The sequence below is a fragment of the Neltuma alba genome, unplaced genomic scaffold (genome assembly GCF_004799145.2).
Source record: "Neltuma alba isolate B1F8T4 unplaced genomic scaffold, ASM479914v2 tig00011642_pilon, whole genome shotgun sequence".
Lineage (NCBI taxonomy): Eukaryota > Viridiplantae > Streptophyta > Magnoliopsida > Fabales > Fabaceae > Neltuma > Neltuma alba.
This window is the reverse complement of record NW_021636290.1, coordinates 314,740-334,461: the sequence shown is the minus strand read 5'-3', so window position 1 is coordinate 334,461 and position 19,722 is coordinate 314,740. Positions and strand designations below refer to the sequence as shown.

Genomic DNA, 19,722 nt, shown 5'->3' with positions numbered 1-19,722 from the left:
TATGTGAGAAAAAATTTATTTCAATTTATATAAAATATGTTTATAAATAATTTTAAACGTGACTCCAAACTATTTCTGTTTGGATTGTAGTGGTGCTTTTAATCACTTGCCAAACTTGCTAAGGATGTAGCAAATCTCGTGTGTATAGACAATTGGCACCATAGTAGTCGATGTTTGAATCTTCCAACTGTAATGCCTTGGCCTAAAAAGACGATGTCATCATAATTCCCGAGTTCTGCAAAAATTGAGGAAACGATGTGATATAATACATTAAAAAAAATAAGTCCACGGTGACGCTCACTGTGAATTAATCAACAAAAGATTATTTTAACTAAAAATATTTTAAAAGGAAATTAAACCACCGTTAAAATTTAAGGTAAGAATTTTTAAATCAAATCCTTCATTCATTCTTAATCTCATACTTCTTTCATTGCTATTGATCAGAGGTTAAAAATTTAAGCATAGAAAAGACTAAAGTTCGATGGAAATAAAGGATTAATCGTTTCAACCTGTTTCCCCCTTTTATTTAGATTATTAACTGGAATTATATGGCAATCTATGGCAATCTGGCAGGAAAAGGGGCATTAATTTGAAGTTGACCGGATAAATACCCTTGGAGATTTAGAGTTGACACAAGAAAATAAAAAAGCTCATAATTAAAAGGAAGAAATAAATAATTTAAAAATAATTAAAGAAAGCTATAAATAGTACCTTATTCATAGAATCTGTATAATCCAAAACGCAAGTTTTTAACAGAAAAAAGCAGGAATGGGATTAAATGAAATTAAAGAGAGAGAGAAGAGAATATGATTTCAACACTATTAGGTGGAAAATGGAATGATGGAAATTGGTAATGGTAAATAAAGGTCGTCCCAGCACTGTCCGACGGCTTTTTCAATTTTCTTCAGTCCACCTTCTCCCTCCTTCTGAACTCTCTCGCTCTAGATCAAGCATTGCCTGCCATCTCTCTCTAACTGAAATCTCTCTGTGAATTCCTGTTCTTGAAATAGAGCTGATCTTCTTCAATATTCACGCAATTGCCCATTGTCTCGGATCCATTTCCTAGCCCATCTGTGCCTGTGATCTGAGATTTCACAGCCGCAGAGGGTTGCTCTCTCCGGCTGGATCTAAACGGAGATGGCGTTGTCGGGGATGAGAGGTCTCTCTGTCTTTATCAGTGACATCCGCAATTGTCAGAACAAAGAGCAGGAAAGGCTCCGGGTCGACAAAGAGCTGGGAAACGTCCGAACCCGCTTCAAAAACGAAAAGGTTAGGGTTTATCCTGCGTGCTCACGTTTTTGGGCTGTTTTTAACCAGCGACCATTCCTTCGTAATGTTGCAAAGTCAGTTTCTTTAAGCATTCGAGTTTGTTTGCTTAAATTGTGAGTTGATATTTCATTTTGGTTTTAATTTCGGTCAAAGAGTAACAGAATAAGGAATTTCGAATTTCCATTTTTTTTTCCGCGTTCGTAGTTGGCACTAATTGGAGCTAAAAGTTCCTTTGCCTCTATGTCTTATATTGACGGACATATTTCAGGTTTGAAAACTCTACTGTCATAAATATTGCTTGTTTTTATTATTTACAAAGGCTTCAACTCTACTGGGAGCTTGTTGGTGCTGCTCCTGTGACCTGCTTACTTAGCTTTCAAGTTCATTTTGCATTGCCTTTTATGGGTGATAGCATATCACGTCGAGGGCCCAGAAGCCTAGAAAAGCTTGGACTGATTAAGAGCATTATTATCGTGTCTCATGCTGCTCAACAGTCAAAATTGACATAGATCAAGTTAATGCATTCAAGGTTATGTCGTAAATAGTTGAATATGACCGATGTTGAGATAACTATGACCAGAAAGGTCTGGTGGTTCCCAAAATTCTCATGGAGTATCTGTTAGTTGAATAAATGGAGTGGGTTGTCTCCCCTATTCTGCTTTGTTCAAAACTCCCAATCAAGCCCTGAAGGCAGTCATGCTAACCCGAAACCTGTCTAGCAAGGAGTCTTTGGACTGGACAGATCAGCAACATCTCATTTTAAGCAAAAATTCTATTTTTCTGTAAATGCTTTATAGTTGCATCCCTTGCTTGGCTGAACTTTTCCACTATTTTCTACTCCTTGTGTCCCTCTTGCTGGTGGTGCCATAATGATACTCTTGGTAATCACCTTTTGACGTTTTAGTTTCCATCAATGGGGTTCATACATTTTGCTTTATTAGAGAACAATTGCTAGGATAGACTGATAGAAAGAATGTACTTCAATTCAATTAAATTATTTTAAGGATATTTTGTTTCTTCTGAACTTTGAATTTGATTTCATTGGACTATATGGTCAGTGTTGTGTAAGTTGACTAGAAACGGTAAGTAAAATAATGAATATTTTGTGACTATATATAAGAATTTTCTTGGGTTTGGTGTTTTACTTTAAGTTACAGTCTAGAATGATGTTAATTCTATTGCCATAGTAGCCATTTAGGTTTACTGTTTAGCACACTGGCAAACTCAAATGTAGGTTAAAACTGCATTCTATACTTAGGACTTGGCATTGAGATGCTACGATTGCCTTAAACGGGGCCTAAGTTTGTATATAGTTTTGTGTGTGTGCGTGCACGTGGGGGGCATATGATGGATTTTGAAGCACATGAGAGAGGTGTCTGAATGAGCTATTGGCACATGCATGTGCTCCCATAAATGAAGATGATTAATTGAGATGAGAGATTTGAGGGTTCATAATTAGTGGCTAATGCATATACTTGCATAAAGTAGAAAAGGACTGATGGAGATAACCTCAAGTCCTTTTTTTTTTTTTCCTTTGTTACCCATCTTCTATTGTTGCTTGTTTAACAAAATAACTTGAAGTCTTAGCTATGGATGAATGCTTAGTTTATACCTTTTTTTTCTTTCTTTAGGGTTTGACACCATATGAGAAAAAGAAATATGTTTGGAAAATGCTATACATATACATGCTTGGGTATGATGTGGATTTTGGTCATATGGAAGCCGTATCTCTAATATCTGCTCCAAAATATCCAGAAAAGCAGGTAATACTTTCCTTTTATGAAACTTTTCTACGGTGGTCTGCTGCTATCCTTACTAAATTCTGTTCATAGTTTTCTGAGGTTTCGTTTAAGTTCATTTGCATCTTTTCCTAGCGGGGGAAATATATGGGGCTAAAGAATCGAAGTCTAATTTCACTGTAATTCCTGCAGGTTGGGTACATTGTGACATCATGTTTACTCAACGAGAACCATGACTTTTTGAGGCTAGCAATAAATACTGTGCGCAATGATATTATTGGTCGCAATGAAACTTTTCAGTGCCTTGCATTGACTATGGTACGGTGATGGAAAAGTGTTGACCTTTTTTTAATTCCTGCTTTCTCATTTGCATTACATCATTTACCAATGTTGTCAGTGTTTCTCTAGGAATCTTATATAATTTATTGATGAGGAGACCTAGACAAAACTTGATGCATGTTGACGAATGTGCATTTAGATGCCTCGACATGAAATGCATGTATTTTACAGGCAATGACGTGTATTTCTAAATGTTGTTGTTCTTTCTTGTTTTTTCATGCCAGAGCATTTTTTGATCTCAAAACTTTGCATTTATTCACTTATTTTTCAAGGTTCCATCCAGTCACATGATATATAAGTTGTAGGGCTTATTTTAATATTTTATGCAAATCAGATTTCTTTGATTCTTTTCTTTTCATTGATATCATATTAAGGTGTCTACTATGCATTTATAACTATTCCCTTCTCAACCTTTGTGTTGCTGCCACCATGTTATATCTTCTATTATATAGGTTGGAAATATAGGTGGGAGAGAGTTTGCCGAGTCCTTAGCACCTGATGTACAGAAGTTGCTGGTAAGAAACAAAGCATTATTGAGCAAGTAACAGGATTTGACGATGATTGATGTTGACAGTATTCTCTGATCTAGATATCTAGCAGCTGCAGACCACTTGTGAGGAAAAAGGCTGCTCTGTGTCTACTACGCTTGTATAGGAAAAATCCAGATGTTGTTAATGTAGATGGATGGTAAATTAGAATCCCACTTTTCTGGTACTTGATGTTCCTCCATTGGTACTTACCTTCAAATGTATCTTAGTAGTTCCTTTTGATGTATATTTAAGGGCGGATCGGATGGCACAACTAATGGATGAACGAGATCTTGGAGTTTTGACATCTTCTATGAGTCTTCTTGTTGCATTAGTATCCAACAACCATGAAGCATATTGGAGTTGTCTTCCAAAGTGTGTCAAAGTTTTAGAGCGCCTTGCTAGGAACCAGGATGTTCCACAAGAATACACTTACTATGGTATCCCATCTCCCTGGCTTCAGGTTTGTAAACCTTACTCTTTTCCTAGTTTTTTCTTTTTCCATTGTTATTTATGAGAATAAAAGCATAGTTAAGTTGGCTTATTCTACCCATGTTGTTCCTTACAAATTATGCTTATTGAATTTTGTATGGTTGGCGGTTCAATCTAGACAAAATAGGAAGTAATCTTAGATGTCTTACATTTTCAAAAACTGGCATGGCATAATGATGGGAAAAAATCTTTTGATGCATGGGATTGCTTAATACAATAAACTGAGGCCAAATCTTGTTTGGTAATTTATGTTCACTGAAAATCACACGGCTTTTTTTTGCTAAATAGTGAAATTATGAGGAAGTAGCTTACAATTGAGAGTGATTAGATTTATGCCATTTGTTAGTGTAATCCTCTCTAGTTAGTCCACCTGAGTGCTTATACATTTTCTTCATATAGGTAAAAACAATGAGAGCACTTCAGTATTTTCCTACCATTGAAGATCCAAATACAAGGAGATCTTTGTTTGAGGTATGTCATATCTCAATAATATATTCAAATTTTTTAATTTGTGAATTTTACCGAGCCTTGAATCAATTGTTTCAGGTATTACAAAGGATACTGATGGGCACAGATGTTGTGAAAAATGTGAACAAAAACAATGCATCCCATGCTGTTCTTTTTGAAGCACTTGCTCTGGTATGTTGGAAATGTGTTACTCTATTTTGAAAATGCCATATACAAGTTTATCTATCTTGATGCCAAATACAAGCACTTGCATTTACTGCTACTTAACATGGAAGATTATTGTATATTACACTGATGCCTCAGGTGATGCATCTTGATGCTGAAAAAGAGATGATGTCTCAATGTGTGGCTCTTCTTGGAAAATTTATTGCTGTCCGGGAACCAAACATTAGATATCTTGGCTTGGTAAGTTGTGGTGACACTATTGCTTTATACTCATTTCCCTGTCCTTCTTGAAAACTTTCCTTTGTTTATTTTTGGAGGTGGGTATATGGTCAATTGGTCATAGTTTAGAAAACAAAATTGGCTGCCAGAATGGAATATCATAATTCATAAACACATGATATTCTGGTGCAGGAGAATATGACAAGAATGTTGATGGTTACAGATGTGCAAGATATCATAAAAAGGCATCAAGCTCAGATTATTACTTCTTTGAAAGATCCCGATATCAGGTTACATGCGCTCTCTCCTAATTTTCTGAAAAAATTAGCCCTTTGCATATGCCAGCAATAAATATGCTTGACAATTCCAGCTCTCATTGATTCTTCTGGTCATTTACTTAATACTGGAAATTGTAGCAATAGCGATGAAATTTTGACGTCATTTTCTTACTATTCACTATTTAATTCGGTTGTTCTCACAGAAGTCTCTGTGATCTCTTCAGTTACTGCAATTAATTGTCACTGTTTACTGAGTTAATTCCTTTTTCTAAATATAATTTTTTTAACTGAACTATTTCTAATTTATGCTCAGTATTCGGAGACGTGCTCTTGATTTACTTTATGGCATGTGTGATGTTTCAAATGCAAAGGATATAGTTGAAGAACTGTTGCAGGTATGGATCTGTATCCAGTGAGGCTCATGAAATTTTGGGAATCTTGTAATCCCTCCACCCATCATAGTAAGAGAGAGAGGAGATGATGAACCAGTTGATTACATGTACACAAAATGATTGATTTTAAATTTTCAACCATGATGTAGTATCTCAGCACTGCTGAATTTGCAATGAGAGAAGAATTGTCACTTAAAGCTGCCATTCTTGCTGAGAAGTTTGCTCCAGATCTTTCCTGGTAATGAAATATTTCGAGTGGGACTTTATGTTTTGTTTTGATTTGTTGTTTCATCTTTCTTTGTAACTAGTTTGCTCTTTTTTTAAAAAAAAAAAAAAAAATTGTTTTGTTTGGGAGGATGCTAAGACTTCCTCTCTAAATAAAACAATTATCTCGGAATAACATTCAATAGCTTCTGGTAGCCCGTCAAATGCAAAAATCAGGATTCTTTTCAAATTATGTAAAAAAAAAAAAAAAGGCCAATTTAGAGATCACCAGAACCAATTTATGTCCTTTTTCAATATCTGAACTTGAAGATGTTGGTGTTTAACATTTTCTAAAACTAGGAGGGGGTGGAAAATTTTGTCTATGCAAAATTTGTGCATGGACTGGTATTGATGTATTAGTAAAAGCTAAAGTGGAGTCATTCGGAGTCGTGGATATTGATGTCATTCCATCTCTTTTGTAAAGGTATGTTGACGTCATTCTTCAATTAATTGACAAAGCTGGAGATTTTGTTAGCGATGACATCTGGTTTCGTGTGGTGCAATTTGTCACAAACAACGAAGACCTACAGGTGATCTTGCGGTTTGTTGCTCTTATATTTCTGTTTCCTAGTTGACATATCATTCACTGGGACTTTTATGTGTTTGATTAGCCTTATGCTGCAGTAAAAGCTCGAGAGTATCTTGACAAACCAGCCATACATGAAACAATGGTTAAGGTTTGTTGACTCCCCTTCCATGAAAGGCTGCCTATATGCGATATGTCTGCAAACACTCATTATTATGGTTTCTAAACTCTAGCATTGGAAGCTTCTATATTTATTAGAGCATATTTACACTGATGGTTTCACAAGGATGGCACAATATGAGAAAACAGTTTTCTTTTTGTTGCCTTGCAGCTATTGAAATTTCATTTAAGTGTACGTGCTATGACATTTTATTGGGAGTATAGCATGTCTATCCAGATCTCCTTTTGAATAATTTGCTTTGTAATTAATTTTAAAAAATTTCTGGGACTAAGACTGCTTAAAACAGGAGTTTAGTGCTGGAGAGTGGAGGACTAAAAAGATAGATTTTTTGTCTTAGGGAAAATTGAGGTTGGACTTTTGTAATCAGTTGCATGTGATTAGTTTTTTTTTTCCTCTGTGAATACGTGTCTCATCTCTTTTTTTTTTTTCCTCTGTCATTTAATAACATGCCTGACACAGCAAGAGGTCATATTTTTGTAAAATAACAGTAATTAAATGTTCATATTTTTGTAAAACAATAGTTATTAAATGTTTCTCATTTTCACACACTGAAACAGGTCAGCGCGTACATCCTTGGAGAATTTGGACACCTTCTAGCTAGAAGGCCTGGGTGTAGTCCGAAGGAATTATTTGGCATAATACATGAGAAGCTTCCTTCTATATCGTTAGTAGATTTCATGAATACCTCACAATTCATGTAGAGCTTTGTTGCATTTAGCTTTGATCTCTAAAGAGACATGCTTTATTTTCAGGACTTCATCTATTCCTATTCTTCTTTCAACATATGCTAAAATTCTTATGCACGCTCAACCACCAGACCCTGAACTTCAGAATCAGATATGGGCAATATTTAACAAGTGAGGCCTGTATTTGCAATTAATTTTTAATGAATTGACCTTCAGTGTAATGACGTCACTGATTCTTCCAACTCATCTACTGATGTTTTTAGATACGGGAGTTGCATTGATGTTGAGATACAGCAAAGAGCTGTTGAATATCTTACATTGAGCAGTAAAGGTGAATCTCTGATGGACATATTAGCTGAGATGCCTAAATTCCCTGAACGACAGGTATTTTGGAAATTTTAATTCAGAGGTAGTTTGGTTGTGATTATGCTTGATCAACCATCGATGGTAATATTCATGGAACATTACTCTTCAAATTCAGTCTGCATTGATAAAAAAAGCTGAAGATACTGAACTTGATACTGCGGAACAAAGTGCCATAAAGTTGCGAGCCCAGCAGCAAGCTCAAACATCAAATGCGTTGGTTGTAACCGACCAACATACTGCAAATGGAACTCTGCCTGTAAACCAACTTGGTCTTGTGAAGATGCCCAGCATGAGCAGTAATGTGGTTTGTACCTCCCTCCACCATCGCCTTTTGTGTAAATTTTTACTGTATCATTTTTATTATCATGAGAATGATTGAGTGTATCATCTTTTGAACATTGAAGATATTTGTGCCTATTGCTTTTTAAAATGGTACTGACCTTTTTAAACAGGACCATGATTCAGCTGATCAACAATTACCCTTGGAAAATGGGACGTCAAGTAAAGTAGATTCTCAACCTCCTGCAGATCTCCTTAGTGATATCTTGGGTCCATTAGCTATTGAAGGTCCTCCCAGTAGCAGTGTCCCGTCTCAGCCAAGCACAAATTCAGGATTGGAAGTTACTGCAGTTGAAGCCACAGCCATAGTACCAGCAGGAGAGCAGGCAAACTCTGTGCAGGTACTTTCTTTGCTTATAGTACGAAAATATCTGAAGTCTTTCTGTTTCATTCGATGCAACAAGGTAATGTTATTGCAGAAGTTCTTGTTTTGGGGACTACTTTCGTTCAAGTCATATATTTCCATACTGCTTCTTTTAAAACAAATAATGAGGTATCAGGATGATCCAAATTAAGCTTTATTATAGACTGTAGCACCTCTTTTCTGCTAGACTCCATTCTCCATGAACATCAGAAAGATATGGTTACTGATCATAACTTCTATGCATGGAAAGATAACATATTGCTCCCTTCATTTGTGCAGCCAATTGGAAATATTGGAGAAAGATTTCATGCTTTGTGCTTGAAGGATAGTGGTGTTCTTTATGAGGATCCTTATATTCAGGTTTCTTTCTTAGTTTTCCTTCAGTGTTTTGTGGTAATTTTTATTTGAACTTCAATCATATACAATTATACACTCACAATTTATTTACTAAGAGCTCTGGTATTCAGAGATAGGTTCTAGCTTCACATTTTGGCTGATTTTCGTAGAGTTCTTGACGTCTTTTATATGCATTTACACAGATTGGAATTAAAGCAGAATGGAGAGCACATCATGGGCGCCTTGTTCTTTTCTTAGGGAATAAGAATACTTCTCCTCTTATATCTGTTCAAGCTACAATATTGCCTCCATCCCATTTGAAGATGGAGCTCTCACTAGTGCCAGAAACTATACCTCCCAGAGCACAGGTGAAGTATTACCATTATCTATAGCTTTCTCATTTCATTAGTCTTGTTTATAATTTTTTTTCCACCTCTCTTTTAATGCCATAGGTTCAATGCCCACTTGAGGTCATTAATCTTCACCCGAGCAGGGATGTGGCTGTTCTTGACTTCTCCTACAAGTTTGGTAGCGATATGGTACTTAAGCATAAACATATTTTTAAGTTCCTCATGCGATAAACTACTGATATCTTCCCCTCTACTGGTCTCAACTGACATGGTCCATTTGCTGTCAAGTCTAGTGAGAGGGAAAAGAAAAGAGGAATTCAACTATTTCATTGTTTATATTACTTGTGCAAACAATTTATCTTGAATATGTCTCTCATTTAGTCCATCATGGATCATATTTTGAATAAAAATATCACCTGAATTGAATAATCTGATATCATCCAAACTAAGTTGTTGAAAGTAGTTGATGGTGTGGCTGCCTTTATTTTTCTAAATTTATGCAATCTAGTTTAGTGTGTGACATTTTGTCTGTGAGCTTGTGTAGGTCAATGTCAAACTTCGCCTTCCAGCTGTCCTAAATAAGTTTCTCCAGCCTCTGTCTGTATCTGCTGAAGAGTTTTTCCCTCAATGGAGATCACTCTCTGGGCCACCTTTGAAGCTTCAAGAAGTGGTATATATTGCATTATCTATGCCTAACTTTGAAGTATTGGTACTGCCAATTTGGCTACAGTAATTTTGATGGGGTTTAATTCAATATTGGCGGGCATCTATCATTGATGACTGGCTTTTTACTCTGGTCATGCCATTGGAGGCTTATTTCGTTGATTTTGCAGGTTAGAGGTGTTAAACCACTTCCACTGCTTGAAATGGCGAATTTATTCAATAGTTATCGTTTGACAATTTGCCCGGGGCTTGTATGTTCATTGCTTCTCTTTTCTTTCTTTCTTTATTTTCACAGCTAATCCTTTAATGATATATTAATAATATTTTTCCGGCTACCTCTGTGCTCCAGGATCCCAATCCGAACAATCTTGTTGCAAGTACAACATTCTATTCAGAAAGTACACGGGCAATGCTCTGTTTAGTAAGTATACATGTTAAAACACATCATGCATCACAGTACAGTGAATATTATAACCACAGTGTCTTAACTATCATTAAGGTGAGAGCATGAAAATGTTCTTCACTTGTGACAAGATCATAAGTGATCATTTTCTCTAGCTTGGTCTTTGGTTTTGAAATTCACTTAGTACCTCTCTGGGCATACAGAAGTTCGGGAAAATACTCACTTTTCTCCTGTTCAAGCTTTGGGAACTTTGAAATAGCCACTGTTTTATTGTTGTGTGTCAACTATGAGCTGTTGTAATTAAGTTTAAATTACGAAGCTGCGGCTCTAAATTATGGAAATGGTGCATAATCTATGAAGTAACTCGCGGTACATGATTGTAACTTTTTATTTAAATAAATGATACTCAGATGCGAATTGAAACGGATCCAGCAGACAGAACCCAGCTACGGATGACAGTTGCTTCAGGGGATCCTACGCTAACGTTTGAGTATGTGATCGAAAATTATGCTTTGGAGTGATATTAATTATTTCATGGATCTTCCAGGTAATTCTTACATATTTGGTTTGCAGGTTGAAGGAGTTCATCAAGGAACTGTTGGTCAGTTTGCCCCCAGCAACCCGTGCGCCACCAACACAAGCACCTCAAATGCCTCAAGTGGCTCAACCTGCAAGCGTGCCTGCAGCACCAAACGACCCTGGAGCGATACTGGCTGCTCTTCTATGACATATGAAGCTGATAGATTCATGAGTATGGTCATTGCACTTGTAAACTTGATTTACACAGCCAGCGCCACCCGTTATTCCTTCAAGATAAATGAGTTGATAAACGAAACCGTAATGTTAGGGCTGGTGGGGTTGAGAGCGAACTAGTTTGTTACCGGCTGAGTGTTTGGATGGGGATTTATGGGTTGGTCGGCCTTTTTTTGGAGATTCTTTATGCACAAAGTTATTGTCGATTTAGCGATGATGTGTCATTTGGGTGAGGGTTTCGAGTTCAATTTTTTTATTCCCTTCCCAGTTTTATTGGCGTGTTTATGCTCATTAGCATGTAAGATATATATTGCCTTGGACAAAACCAGTTGTAACATTTTGGATTTGTCATTTTATAATTATAGTCGCAATAATATCATGGGGAGAGTACATATTCTTGCATTTTGATGCTCTGGGTTTTCAGTGTCAAGTTGGGAAGTCAATCTTATGATGAATTGATTGACAGTTTTATGATGTAAAGTAGATTTTATCACTTCGCTGTTCAAGAACATATGAAAAAGATTAAGATTGATGTGGATGATGGTGAAATTGCCATTAGCTCGGATGGACTGCGATTATACATCCAAACTCGGTTCGATTGAACCTCCGGACAATAGTAACTATGGCGGCCTGTCTTTGTGCTATTGTTAATTGTTCCTCCATGGCCTTGCTATTTTGGTTCACTGGCATGCATAAGAACTGCATAACATGAGTAATAATCATCAGATGAGAAGAGTGAATATAGAAAGATGGTAATTTAGATGCAGAGTTCTTAATGCTATCATCAATGGGGAATGACATTACCTAGTTGCCCTCGTCCTTGCAGATTGCTCACAAGCTGCTGGGATTATATAACCCTTTATTTGGATGGAGAGAAAATGAGAGAGAAAAGAAAATGAGGAGAGAAATAAGTTTTCTATTGTTTGTATGAGAAGAGAAAAGCAGGAGAAAAGAAAAATAGGAGAGAAAATAAGGTGCGGGGCTCGTGTTATTTTCTCTTCAACTTTTCTCTCCACATATGGAGAAAAAACAAGAAGAAAACTTACATTCCTCATATATCCTCTCTCATACTGGGTATATAAACACATTTTTTGCTTTTAATGCAATTTTTTAATTTTATTTATTGTTATTTTATTATTTAGCAAAATTATCTTACTGTAGCCAAATTTTGTAATATATTTTTATTATTTAACATAATTTTAAATAATAATTTTATTGATTTTCTTTTATTATATTTAATTTAAAAAAGTATCCACTTTTTTTTATTAAAAATAACTTTTTTACTAAACGATTTGATTTTTAAATATAATAATATGATGATATATTTTTATTAATTAATTTTATTTAAATTATTTGATAATATTAATGTTTATATAATTTTTATTGTGATATTTAATTTGGTTTTAAACATAATATATTTTGGCATATAGATAAGGGTATTTTAGTTATTCATATATCTGCTTATTTTCTTTCCTCTATATTTTCTCTCATTTATCAAAACAAGATAGATAATAATATTTTTTTTTCTTTGGTTTTTTTTCTTCTTTTCATTTTCTCTCCTTCCATTTTCTTTCCTCACAACTTTTCTTTCCATCCAAACAGAGCATAAATTTTAGGGATTGGAGTTGAGGGAGAACTACCATCATCCAATATTTTAAATTTTGAATTTGAAAGAAATAAGCTGATGTCAAAATTAAATTTTAACATGATTTTACAGCTCATCTTTTGTTGTTTGTTGCAGAACATGAACTTCACCAGTCTAGTTATTGGAATGAATTAATTTTATGGATACTGGCTAAAGTAATTACCGAGTAATTAATAATTGTTACTTGTTTATATAATTAAGTATAAAATAATAATATAATACATGAACAAACAAATGAAACCACTCATAAATATTTATAAACAGAATACGTTTTCCTGGCAAAAAAGATACGAAATTTTCTTAACAAAGAAAATAACAATATTATCATATCCTACTCATTAGGACGAGGAGGAGGAGCATAAATGTAAAATGCAAGTGAGTAAAGTTGGAAAGATCCGCAAGCATAAACGTTAAGAAAGGCGACAGCGAAGGGCGCCTTGGCTCTTCAACTGTCAAAAAAAAAAAAAAAAATGGCGCACACGTTTTTTCCCTGAATTTTGTTTATTGATTTAAATATACTCTATTTCTATTTTGTGCTACGGGATCTGCAGATAATATTTCTTCCATAATGAGAAAATAATTTCACCACATTTAAAAAACCGATATTCCAGGATTAACCAGCTATATTTATTATATAAAACATATCTAAATATTAATTAAATTCATAAAAAGAAATTCATCAAACTTATTGATATACAATCTTCGTAATGATTATCAATTGTTCGTTATAAGATTAAAATTAATTTGCCATAAAATAAAAAATATTTTTAAATAGTAATAAATCATAATAAATGTAAAAAGTATTAAATAATGAAAACATGATAGATATTACAAAAATATATATTTTATTCTTTAAAATCAAACTCATTCTCATATTAAATTAATAGATTTTTTAGGGATACTTAAATGAGTGGCGTTTCTTTCTTCATGGAAATGGATTTAATACAGACATATATACTTAAAATTTAGAATATAATCAAAATATTCTAAGAATGTTGATTTATTTTATCGAATATTTTAGAGTTTCTACTTTGTTATTCTCTATTTTTTGTGAAAACTTGTAAATATGATATAACGTATATTTACAAACTAAATATTTATAAACAATGAAAGACCTTTTTAAATATTTTTGATGTTTTTGGTAAATAGTATAAGTATTAGAATTTTAACATAAAATCAAAATAAAAAATAACCAACAAAATAAATATAATTATTCTTTTTTTTTTACTAAATACTATATCCAGTCCTTAATATAGAACTTTATTTGACTTTTATTTTAATCATAGATATAAGACCCTAATCCACTTTGTCTCTCGTATTTATGTATTTTTTTTCAAGGTAGTCCTTCTAATAATAATAGTTCCAACCAATATACTTGATTAACAAGGATATTTTAAAAAAGACAACACCTATATATTATAAATAACTAACTTAACTTCTTTTCTTAATCTTCTCAAATTAGTTAACTAGCTCTTATAATTAAGACTGGAAGTAGTAATTTATTCTATTTCAAGACACTGTTATTATGATTTATTCGTGGTCTTAAATAAGAGGTTGACTGCCAAGCCATTTAAATAAATTACTATATTAGCATAAAACCAAAATGCTAGTGAGGCCAATTTCCCACGTTAAAAAAAATAAGCGAAGCTAATTTCCAAAAAAATAAAAGTTGTATTCAAAGTTTTAAGCTTATATTATGTCTTTTATATGGTCATTTCATTCTGGCAATATATATGTGAGTGAGTGTGTGATCGCTTCATTCACTACTTCTTTTTTTTTTTTAAAAAAAAGAAGAAGACAGATTACAAACAAAAACAAATAGTACTCCTCCGATCCTTAATATAGAATCCAATTGTTGAGTTAGTTTTGGTCCTAAGTATGAGACTCATTTCTCATATTTATCACTTTTATCTAAATTATCTCTATGGATACTCCCTCAACCATAATCAAGTAAAAGAGAAAGAGGGGTATTAAAAAAGATATTATGGTATTTTAGAAAAACGTGTCATATTTTTTATAATTAACTAATTTACATAACTTTTTTAATCTAATCAAATTAATTAAATAGATCTTATATTAAGGATCGGAGGAGTATTACAGCTCAAAAAGCCTTTATATGCATATACTCGCACACAAATTATTCACTCATAATTAATCGAGAACAAACTTTAAAGTCACGATAGCTTAGCGGCCTTCTAATGTGTACACTTAATTTTTTTTTTTTTAATTTTGCATGGTTGCATAAATTATTGAGGTGGTTTTTTTTTTTTTGGGAATAACATAGAAGCTAGGAAGAATCATTCTGCCTCCAAAATGCACTGCCAAATTCAATGCCCAGACATAGATACCCAGTATCACTCCCTTCTTATCCACCGAATCCTAATTTTTTCAAAAAAAAATCCTGACATATTATAAACCTTGGTTTTTAATTATAGCAATTAAATTTTGGTTGGAAAAATATTTTTCCTGAATTTGAGAGTTTCTCTTTCACCAAAATTAGACAAAAATATACTCAGATTAGATCCATTTCAAAAAAAATAAAAAATAAAAAAAATCGGTAACTATATATTTTGTCCTTTTTTATCATAACTTAGCAATAAAGAGGGGTATAATTGGCATAAAAATACAGTAATAAATAATTATACACATTTCAGTTTTCTTCACCATTTGTGCTTTGAAAGTCCCAAATGCGTATGTGAAGAGTGAAAGGACCGTTTCAGCTGAAAAGAGAGTAAAAGACAAAATTTCCATTTCCTCTGGCGCCTTTTGCACAGTATTGCGTCTTTGAACACCTCCATCGTCACTTTCTTCCTCAAGTCTCTTTCTTGTTATAATAGCTGAGACCTTTCTCGGAAAATCTTCAAGTGGTGTTTTTAATGGAGGACAGAAACTCTCCGACCGAAACACCAGGGAGCCCGGTGGCCAAGGGCACTGACGACGTGCCGAATGTAGTGGGGGCGGTCGGAGTTGAGCCAGCCCTGAACTCTAGCCCCACTATCGGAGGAGGAAGGAACGAGGCTGCGGGTTCGGAAATAAAGGTAAAGAAGCGAAGAGGGAGGCCTCGGAAGTACGGCATAAACGGGAACCCGTTTTCTCCGGCCTCGGCGCCGTCACGATTTTCCAACTACTCATTCGGGAGCTCTGTGAAGCGAAGAGGAAGGCCTCGTGGTTCAGGAAAACTGCAACTTTTGGCATCCATTGGTGAGTTTCTTCAAATCAAATATTCAATAACAAATAACCAGTCGTTTTACGGTCCTATTTTAAAGTAATGCTGTAGCATTTAATATTCGTGTAAAATATCTCAACTCCAGTAGTACATTTTATGTTCCGGTGCTTCTTAAATAAAAGCAATCAACTCAAATGCTAGCTTCCTCTCTGACTAGATAAACGGCTAATTGAAGCACCCTCAGAACATATATAGCGGGCTAGGCAATTTTATGAGTTTCTCATGTCTGAAACATGTTTTGGTGAAGGTGGAGTTGTTGCAGACACTGCTGGGGGAGGCTTCACTCCTCATGTCGTTACTGTGAATACCGGCGAGGTATAGTGACACTGGCATCTGAATATGGGGCTTAAAATGACCTCCTAATCAAGGACCAATTGTTGTTTTGGTTATTTATTCGCAGGATGTCGTGAACACAATATTATCATTTTCTCAGAAAGGTCCTCGAGCTGTTTGCGTCCTTTCTGCTACCGGTGTAGTTTCCAGTGTCATCATTCGCCAGTCTGGTACTGTCAAGATAATTGAGGTCCCATATCATCTTATACCCTCTCTTCTGTTACTTAACCATAGACAATAACAAAAGGCTCCTAATTCATCGCTTGATTCTTCTCACCAATTCCTTTTTCTTCATGTAATTTCACTTTGTAATCTACATTTCAAGGCATGTGCACATGTCATTTGTTTTCACTGTATAAGCTTTTGGCTGTCTCTTTTATTTTGGTCCATGCAGGGCCGCTTCGAGATTTTATCATTAACTGGATCATATACCGTGGCTGCTCGTCGCAGAAGTGGCATGTTCACTGTTTCTCTGGCTAAACCTGATGGCAGGGTCTTTGGAGGTGGGGTTGAGGGCTCACTAATAGCTGCTGCGCCTATTCAAGTAAGAACCTTTTTTTGAAGCATCCATCTGAGATTATCGTAGGGTTATAGTTGTTACTGTAGCACTCCTGAGCATCTTTGGCTACGAATATTATTAAAGTTAGTTCTCTTGACTAAGTTGCCAGGTGATTCTGGATTAATAGTAACGTTAATCTTGTGACTAATGTTAAGACCCGAAAATCCGCGGTGTCCCAGATAAATTAGTGTAGGAAAAATGTATAACGCAGAAGATTCAATAGATGGTTGACGAATATTCTAGTTCACAAATTTTAAAATGATGGGTAAACTCTTATCTACTCACTTCAAGGCGGGAATTGAGTGTATGCTATTCGCATCAACCTAGTGCGGACCAAGCTTGGTGATGCTAAAAATAACAATTTAGTTAATTTTTTAAGATTTTACGGTTTTCAATAAAATTGATAAACGTGTGCTAAATTATTTTTTAAAAAAACAATTTATTTGACTCGTTTCTCTAACAAACACCTGGAAATTTGTGATAATAATTTATTATATGCATGAGTCAGGCTAACTGAATTTGTCTGCATCCATCAGCTAATAGTGGGCAGTTTCAAACCAAATATCAGTAAGGAGATTCAGAGGAGACACTCAACTGCGTCTCCTGCTCTTCCCTACGTGCTGGGTCATCCTGAAATGGTAGAAGGTGAACAGGACGAGCCTGTGCCGACAACTAATGGACTATTCGACAGCGTCAATCAGGGAACAAGCAATGGAATAGCGGACGATGTCTTTCCTACAAGTCAGAATGTGCCCACTGCCTCTTCGAATGGTACTATCATGGACTCTCGGCACACCGCAGGCCATGAAGAGCCCACAGATATGGGGATCAGCGAGAACCGGTTATGAAGAAATCAGGTATAAAATAGCCTCCTTTCAAGGGAAGCTATGGACTTTCTTTTATTTTATATGATGTGATTCAAATGCTAATGGCGATCGAGCTAACCGATGAAAGGTTGACTCATTTTCTTGTTACTTCGTCTTGCTGGTACGGTTCATTTCTGAGGCAATGCTGTCTGTAATTTTATGTAGGTAAAGCAGATGGTACTATATGGAACCTGGAACATGGAAATGGGATATTGGCTCCCGTCTTTTATTTATTTTAATATAATTTGCCCTTGTAGATCTAGATATAGTTCATGAAGTATATTATATTATTACAGCTTTACTTCAGACGTGAAAATGCAAATGATTGATTCTAAGACCTTTTATATGTCACATGACGATTTGAATGGGTAAACTAAGCCATCTTCTAGGATGAGTTGTCTAACAGCTGCAATTTGGGGCAGAAACCCAACAAATGAAAAGACGAGGCAATAACTTGAGTAAACCAGAACGTGAAGCTTGTTCTGGGGAGGTTTAAAAGTGAAATTGTAGAAAATCACAGGCCAGAGGCTCGGGTAGCCAAATTTGAGAGCACAGAAGTGAGGCCTTTTGGGGTCTCCAACTATCCGCTTTAAGACTAGAAGGCAATCCAGCCTAACCAAAACCAAACACTTGAACATGGGTCTGCCTTGCTTTTTGACCCAAAAAGCTAATTTGGGAAGGCCCAAATATCATCCCAAACTACTTATAATTACTTCTGCCTTTTAAGTTTGCCAATGTGAATTTGACATAGGAAGTGTTTAGATAAAAATCAAACTAAGATTTTAAAAATAATTTTATAGAATTTGAAGTAAGTATATAAAAAGAGTTTTATCTCGATTTATATTAAAGTAATTTTTAAAAATGCTTCTCGAATCTCCCAAACACCCCAATAGTTAATGCCATCCCAAGCATACTTTTAAGCAATTTATGATGCATCACTGGATCAATAAGATATTATATTTATAATAGAAAAATTAAGAAATTTTCTTTGAACCTATATAAATACTCATACGGGTAACATACCGATAAGTGAGTAAAAGAAAGCGTGACTATAATAGATTGAGATTTAAATTGGACTCACGAAACAGTACCAGGTGACCGATCATTAACCCATATGTGCCAAGTCAATTTAAACAGAATAAACAGAAAAGATAGATAAACATGAAATGTTGTATACTTTTATGGATTAAAATCTCATAATCCAACCCGACGCGTGGCATAAGAATGTCTTTATTCTTATTCAGGCATAGCTTAACTTTGCAAACAAACATGTGCTCCCGTTTGGGGGGGCTTAATTATTAGAGAGAGAGAGAGAGATCAAAAAACGCGTATTGCTCAGTGGTCTCTCCCGTGTGGTGTTTCTGGATTAAGCATTCCCCGAAACCCAACCAAACAAACGCAAGCTTTGTTAATATGTGTTGCTTGCGCGAAATTCGCAGCCAGGTAAAGCCACCACTTCCTGTCTCTCTCCAGCATTTTTGTCATTTTGGTTCCAAAATTACTATTAGTCTGGAGTTGTCTACTCTTACTTTGTGTCATTGTGTGACAGAAAAGCTACGGTGCAATACATTTTCATTTCGGGGTCATATAGTTGTTCTACCCAGCCTATGCTTTGTTTGGCAACATTTTGGGAAATCTCGGGGATCACCGAACCACAACGAAATTATGATACAGAACTAAACGGCTGCAGTGTAAAAACCCTGCCGAAAGCTCACTAATTTGAATCGTTTTTCCTCAAATTATTTAAGTTGAAAGCCAAGTAACACATTGAAGGTTGCAAGAAACTGCAGAAGTTACATAATTGTGCATCGTGAGTAGTTTATGCAAGTTTGGTTTTTGAATTAAGATGGAATTATCATTTCTCTGAGGCAAAGATGCGAGGATTTTGTTTTTTGTTTTTTGTTTTTTTTCTTTTTTTCCCAAAATCATGCTCGATTTCTTTACTTTGCCGGATATTGTGGAAGACAATTGACT

The 19,722-nt window shown here is 35.0% G+C and overlaps 1 protein-coding gene and 1 long non-coding RNA gene across 2 annotated transcripts; both read left to right on the top strand.

The window, feature by feature from the left end:
• The first annotated feature begins 889 nt into the window (after nt 1-889).
• Nucleotides 890-11,610, top strand: LOC114716078 (AP-2 complex subunit alpha-1). Its single transcript, XM_028901017.1, has 27 exons — nt 890-1,269; nt 2,901-3,032; nt 3,201-3,326; nt 3,800-3,862; nt 3,937-4,034; nt 4,130-4,337; nt 4,766-4,837; nt 4,913-5,005; nt 5,138-5,239; nt 5,411-5,508; nt 5,810-5,891; nt 6,038-6,126; nt 6,577-6,682; nt 6,764-6,829; nt 7,417-7,523; nt 7,612-7,716; nt 7,809-7,929; nt 8,027-8,215; nt 8,364-8,591; nt 8,894-8,974; nt 9,154-9,318; nt 9,403-9,489; nt 9,845-9,970; nt 10,134-10,214; nt 10,313-10,384; nt 10,777-10,856; nt 10,940-11,610. The coding sequence occupies exons 1-27, from the start codon at nt 1,138-1,140 to the stop codon at nt 11,091-11,093; spliced, it is 3,063 nt and encodes a 1,020-aa protein (XP_028756850.1). The 5' UTR covers nt 890-1,137; the 3' UTR covers nt 11,094-11,610.
• A 4,137-nt stretch (nt 11,611-15,747) lies between these two features.
• On the top strand, nt 15,748-16,462 carry LOC114716056 (uncharacterized). Its single transcript, XR_003737584.1, has 3 exons — nt 15,748-15,965; nt 16,238-16,305; nt 16,391-16,462. It is a non-coding gene; the product is annotated as an uncharacterized LOC114716056 (long non-coding RNA).
• Nucleotides 16,463-19,722: the final 3,260 nt, after the last annotated feature.

Excerpts from the sequence above, each read along its gene's own strand:
- LOC114716078 (XM_028901017.1), top strand. The coding sequence starts at position 1,138 with ATGGCGTTGTCGGGGATGAGAGGTCTCTCTGTCTTTATCAGTGACATC. Across the intron at positions 5,240-5,410 it reads ACATTAGATATCTTGGCTTG|GAGAATATGACAAGAATGTT; the intron begins GTAAGTTGTGGT and ends ATTCTGGTGCAG. Across the intron at positions 6,830-7,416 it reads TACATGAAACAATGGTTAAG|GTCAGCGCGTACATCCTTGG; the intron begins GTTTGTTGACTC and ends ACACTGAAACAG.